Here is a 6,000-nt window from a genome sequence, read left to right on the forward strand (position 1 = left end):
CTGGTCCCTGCACTTCTAGGCCTGACCAGCCCTCCACCAGGCTGAGACCGAGGGAGGGAAGTGTGTGGGGGACGGGGGTGAGATGTCACATCACGCTCCCCAGCGGGAACTGACGGGCTCTCTGAGCCTGGAGGTGTGGGTGGCAGAGGTTCGTGACAGATGACTTCATTTGCTGTTAGCAGACTGGACAGATGCTCTGAGCACTGGGATCATGTGAGGTAGGGCGTGTTGAGCCCCCACACCCCAAGGACAGGGCACCCTGTGATGATCAGGGACTCGACTACACCAGGGAGGTGGGCCCTGGAGCCCTCCTGAGAGGCACCTTCTCCTGCATGGGCTCGCCAGGACTCCTGAGCAGGAGGGCTGGACCCAGACAGCCCTTCTCCAAGGAGACTCAGCACTGGCTGGTACTGGGCAGTCTCCCTCCTGCCTTTTCCAGCCGAGAGACTTTGGCCTGTGGTAATAGCTGAGGCTTCAGTCATGGGACAGGTGCCCCAGCTCAGCAGAGCTGCTACAGAGTGCACGATGCCCGCGCCTGGACAAGAGAGGTTTATTCCTGGCACTGAGCCCCAGGCTGGCGCTGCTGCACATGGGCGTCGAGGGGACCCTATGTGCTTGTGTGCGACGGGATTCCCTCCTTGCAGCCCCCCGGGAGGGTGGACACCCCAGGGCTAGCACAGCTCTGCGGAGAAGCCACTGGCAGAGAGATTTGTGGCTTTGGCTCTTTTATGCTGTTCTTTTCAAAAGTTCAGGGCACTGAAGTTTGTGTCAGGAACTTCGCACCATGGCAACCGGGCTCCCTGGGTGCTGCCTCCACACTGCTGGCATTCCAGAATAGACTTAACCCCTGTGTGAGGGGCTCCTGGAACTGACTCCCCTCCACCCCAGCACCTCCTGTCACGAAGCAGTGTGGAGTAAAGGGAGCGTGGGACTAGGGCCCCAGCTGCCCTGCCTTCATGGGGCCTCAGTTTCTTAATTTCTAGATGAGGAGCTTGAAATAATCAGTGTGAGGACCCTCTCATGCTGACAATCAGTGACTCTTAACAGGCTAAATGACACCTAACCCCACCACACCTCCCCCCCGATATATTTTAAAAACTGGGCATCTTTCTGTTCCCAGATTGCCTACCGGGACAGGCTGAAGGACATCCGGGCCACTCTGGAAATCTCTCCCTTCTTCAAGTGCCACGAGGTAGGTGTCAGGCGTTTGTCCTCAGGGGTGGAGACCTGTGCTCTGTGTGGTGGCCCATGACCTCGGGGCACGCCTGCCTGAGTTGTGGGCCTGCCCCCCACGCTAACAGACCTGCTCCCGAAGCCCAAGGGCCGTCCTTAGGCTGACTGCAGCCGGGTCAGGCCCCTCACTCCACGCGGGAACCACACTGCAGCCATCTGCCAGGCTCCCCGGGATGGCCACGGGGGCTGTGAGTTGTGGTCCCATCGCCCTCTCTTCCCTCTCCCTCCCGACCATGGGGGCTCCTCCGTTCTGAGTGGCTGTGGCAGGACTTCTGTCTCCCACACCCGAGGATCTCTGAGCTGCTGGAGTAGCCAAGTAGCCCTCCATCACCACCCCGAGATCTTCAGGAAGGGCAGGCAGGTCTTGGGGTACCACTCTGGAGCACGGCTCCTGCCTTCCTCTGCGGGCAGAGGGCAGCACGCAGGGAGCCTGAGAGAGGATTTGGGGACTGACAGCAGTACCCGGAGGGGTTGGTTCATAAGACCCTGACTTGCTGGGGAGCTCAGGCGCACGTGTGAGCGTCCACACACACACACAGGGTCTACCATCCTGGATATTCCTCCCTGGCTCTGTTCACATTGTGGGTGGTCTTGTTCTGGATCCCATGTACTCTGCCCTCGGCATGGCCACCCTCCTGGGCTCAGCTGCCCAGGAGAGAATGGGGGAATGGAGCTGAGGGCTCTGGGCCTCACCTGAGTGCAGCTCTGCCCACTTCACACTGAGGTCTCTGGCTTTCCTGAGCCTGGTCTGCAGCAGGGTGAGGTCAGGGCGGGGTCTGGCCCTTCCCAGCCTCATCTCCTTGCTCCCCTCCAGGTCATCGGCAGCTCCCTCCTCTTCATCCACGACAAGAAGGAACAGGCCAAGGTGTGGATGATCGACTTTGGGAAAACCACGCCTCTGCCCGAGGGCCAGACCCTGAAGCACGACGTCCCGTGGCAGGAAGGGAACCGGGAGGACGGTTACCTCTCAGGCCTGAACAACCTCATTGACATCCTGACGGAAATGTGCCCCAGTGCCCCGCTCACCTGAGGCCACCCTCCACCCCACCTCACCACCGCCCTGGCCTCTTCTCACCCTTGCTTTCCTTCTCCTTCTGAATTTTTCCTTCATGCCCCCACTGGGTGCAAGCCCCAGAACTGACCCTCCTGATCGATCGGCACTACAAGACACTTTGTAGAAGAGATGAGAATTTCTAGTTACTTCCTAATTGAAGGGCTTGGAGCTGGGGATTCCACTTTCTTTGTCAGTAGGATCTCCTACTAGCAGAGAAATGCCCAAACCTAGGCTTGGCCACCTGCTGGGAGGCCAGTAGGGTTTAGAGCTGGGGAGAGGCTCAGGCAGCCATGGAGTTCCTGGCTCCAGAGGGGACCCTAACAGAAGAGCACCCCAGCCTCTGGGCAGGTTACCTGTGGGGGCCTGCTGCCCCCTGGTGGCTGGTGCTGATGATGGCACTGTTAGGTGTGGCCTGCTTCTGCCTTACCCTTTGGGGATGGGCTGTTGCTCTGGATGTAGTGGCCTGCTGCCAGGCTTTCTGGTATTTGGGGCACAAAACCACTGGGAACAGAATGTCAGCCATGAATGAAAGACTCTCTGCTTATCAGCCGAGGGACTCCCAGAGATGCCCTGGTGGCCTTCGTAGGTCTGCCAAAGCAGGGACCCCTCCCATTGGGTACTGAAACACCCCAGCACTGGGATAGACCCAGGATCCAAAAGTCCCAGGTCCAACTTGACTGTGCCCTTGACATTGAGCTTCCCGGGAGGGCACAGGCCGGAGCTTTGTTCTTCCTTCTGTGGTCTTGGCATGAATTCAGGGGGACACTCTGCAAACCTGAGCTTTCAGAAATGTCCCCTGACCCCCAGGGCCTTCCATGTGTGCCTCCCACCTGTGCCTCCCACTCGCCTCCTTACTTTGAGAGGTCCTGAGGGCTGGATGGCAGCAGGACAAGGCCCAGGCAGCCCCAAGGGAAGACAGAACCTGCAGAGGACACTCTTCTCTTGTCCTCTCACCTCCCCACTTTCTAGTGCCAGCTGGTCCCCCTGATGCACACCCAGGGCTCTCATGAAACCCAGAGTGTCCAGCAGTTATGGGGGCAGAGCCTCAGGCCAGTACTGAGCAAGGAGGAAGCAGGACGTTGGCTCACTAGCATCATTTTCCCCCTGAAATAGCAGCCTGGAGGGCTTAGACCCATTTCCCAAATGTGGTGTGGGCAGCTTCCAGAATATGTGGAAGGTGCCAGGCATCTCTTCCTGGGGTTACTAGATTGTTTGAAGATTCATAGGGAACCATTTGTAATCCTTATTTTAGTTGTAAAGGAAGTAGGTCTGTATTATTGAGAAGGATGTAAATCTCACATGACTTTTAGAGAACAAACTCCAGCTCTGTGGCCATTTGGTGCTGTGGCCCAGGTGCTCACCTGTGCTGCAGGAGGCTGGACCCATTGCTCTGCAGGGAGATACTCCAGGGACACGTGGAGTGGTTGTGTCCCCAGGTGTGTGTGCCTGGAGGACCAGTCCACAGGGAGGGCTTCCTGGGCTGCCCCCTGTCACTCCAGGGTCTCTGGGGGAACTGTCAACTTGCCCACGTGACTTACGTTTCCCTTTTCATCCTGAGTGAGTGACAGTTGGTGGGGGCGGAGGGTGGGACACACGAGGATGTGTAAGTACAGATTATAAAAAAGGAAATCACTTTTCAACTTCCTGGCTCTTGTTCAAAACAGCAGTGAGCTCCAGTGTGGGCTGACTTGCTAAAGGTCACACCCCCACCCGGCTGAGCACTAGAGAGCTCGTGACACCACGTGATCCTGGAAGGCAAAAGTGCCAAAGTCAGCTCGGGGTCTGGGAGCTGTGGTCAGCTGGGTCAGAAGGGACCCCGGGGGTCTGTGCTGTCTGGGGCATTGTGAGTTCAGATGTAAAGCCCCACTAGGGGCTAGCCAAGTTACCCTCATTCTATCTATGAAAAAATGTTTGCTAAAGCAAAATAATGCTATGAACAAAAATTACAGGGGACCAGCTTAACCAATTGAAGAGAACAAACTTTCCAAGCACTTTAAGCAGACGCCAGTTTGCAAACAGTGTGCTAATATACAAGTGATTTGTTCATTAAAGGTGCCCCAGAGGGCCTCCTCTTGGCAGTTCTTTGCTTTGGGTGACAAGTATATATGTGAATGGTAGAAAGTGGTATCTCTGTGGGGTTATTCTATTACTTAGGCGTTTGAGGGGTTTGTATTTCCCATGCTACTTCTTCTGCACACCTCCTCTCTCGCACCCCCATTCTCCCCGCTGTCCCCCACTCCTCTGTTGTCCAAGCGGGATGGATGGATCCTGGAATGGGATTCAGGCAGTCTGGAAACCTCCCCCAGCCAGCCCGGTCCAAGTGGGGACCCCCTGGGTCCTGGCCCTGCAGGTGTCAGGAGGGAGGGACGAGGTGTGCACACCTGCACACGAGTGGGTGGCCCCGTGGGGCCTGGGGCTCCTGGGGTTCAGCACTGCTCAGCAGTGGAAGGGGGCGGTTCTCAACTGCTTGTCCCAAATGTGCTTTCAGTATCATGTAAGAGGTTTTTAAGTTATATTTATTTTGTGGGTTTTTCAGTTGCACAAAACACTAAGTCTGAGAGGCTGGATGTTATTTCTCCTTTAAAGCTCTGCCTTCTTTCTGAACGTCTTTTCCCACCCAGTGGAAAGAGCCGGATGTAGCCTTGGCCACTGTCCCCCTCCCTTCCCCACTCCCCGTGGACTCTCCACCGTTAGCTGTATTTAGCTTTGAGTTTCTCTGCGTCTGGTCAACCCCCGTGTGTATATAACCCAGGCCCTTGCTTAGGAAGAAGCAAGGTGCTCACCCCTGCTAGTGCCTTTTTCTGGAGAGGAAGACTCCCCCGGGTGTTCTCCTTTCCTCTGCACCCCTCTCCTCGCCACACCTTTGGAGAAAACTGAGCTGTTACAGACCCTCGCAGCCTGCCTGTCAAACAGACTTTACATGCCCTGTACCTTCCTGAATAAAGGCCCTAGAGACCATGGTGCTGGGCGCCTTCTGTGTGCTGTCTTTCTCACCCCACGACCTTGAGGGGTGTCCGGGGGCGGGGACAAGGGTATCTTTGTAAGTTGGAGGATCCAGTGGGGCTATGACAACTCCCAGGTGTGGGGGTCAGATTGGTTAATACTTTAATCGGCAAAGGATTTTAAACACTTTTCCCATGAAAACTTCACATAGTAGCTCAGGGACGAAGCCACAGTATGCTCCCCGCCGGAGCTGGCAGAGCTGCCAGTAGCCTTTGTTTATGCAGCCTGGCACTGGGTGCTCACGTCTCTAGTCCCCTTGGATCCCGGTATCAGCTCCATGAGTAAAGCTGTGTAGTCTACCAGTGGGGAAACTGAGGCTTAGAACAAATGCCTTGTCCTGGGTAATAAATGGGAAGCAGGGATTCAGATGCAGAATTTGCCTGTTTTCAAAACCAATTCTGTCTTCTCCCTCCCTGGGAGGACGTCTGGAGGGCAGAGAGCTTGTCTTGTCTTTGCCATGCATCCCAGGCACTGAGCACCAAGCCTGGCACATAACAGCCGCCCAGCGAGGGTTTGGTGGGCTGATGCATGGCCATGGGGCTGGGTTGGCCGAGGAAGACCACAGAAAGCAGGAGCCCCGGCAGCACCTCAAGGACTCGCCGTGCCCTTCCCTTCAGGCCTCTCCCAGCTCTGGATTGCTGGCTGTTTCATTTGCAGAACCCAGCATTCTGTATCCAGGGGGCTGGTTCATCCTTATCATTTTGAAAAAT

General features: G+C 56.2%; 1 protein-coding gene across 1 annotated transcript in view; it reads left to right on the forward strand.

Moving 5' to 3' along the window:
- The window catches only part of ITPKB (inositol-trisphosphate 3-kinase B), a 102,913-nt gene extending 97,663 nt beyond the window's left edge, over positions 1 to 5,250 (forward strand). Inside the window, exons 7-8 of the mRNA XM_040263651.1 lie at positions 1,121 to 1,192; positions 2,048 to 5,250. Coding sequence (XP_040119585.1) covers positions 1,121 to 1,192; positions 2,048 to 2,263 — 288 coding nt within the window. The 3' untranslated portion in view covers positions 2,264 to 5,250. The remainder of the gene's footprint in view (positions 1 to 1,120; positions 1,193 to 2,047) is intronic.
- The last annotated feature ends 750 nt before the right edge of the window (positions 5,251 to 6,000 follow it).

Source organism: Oryx dammah, unplaced genomic scaffold (assembly GCF_014754425.2).
Source record: "Oryx dammah isolate SB20612 unplaced genomic scaffold, SCBI_Odam_1.1 HiC_scaffold_21, whole genome shotgun sequence".
NCBI classification, from domain to species: domain Eukaryota; kingdom Metazoa; phylum Chordata; class Mammalia; order Artiodactyla; family Bovidae; genus Oryx; species Oryx dammah.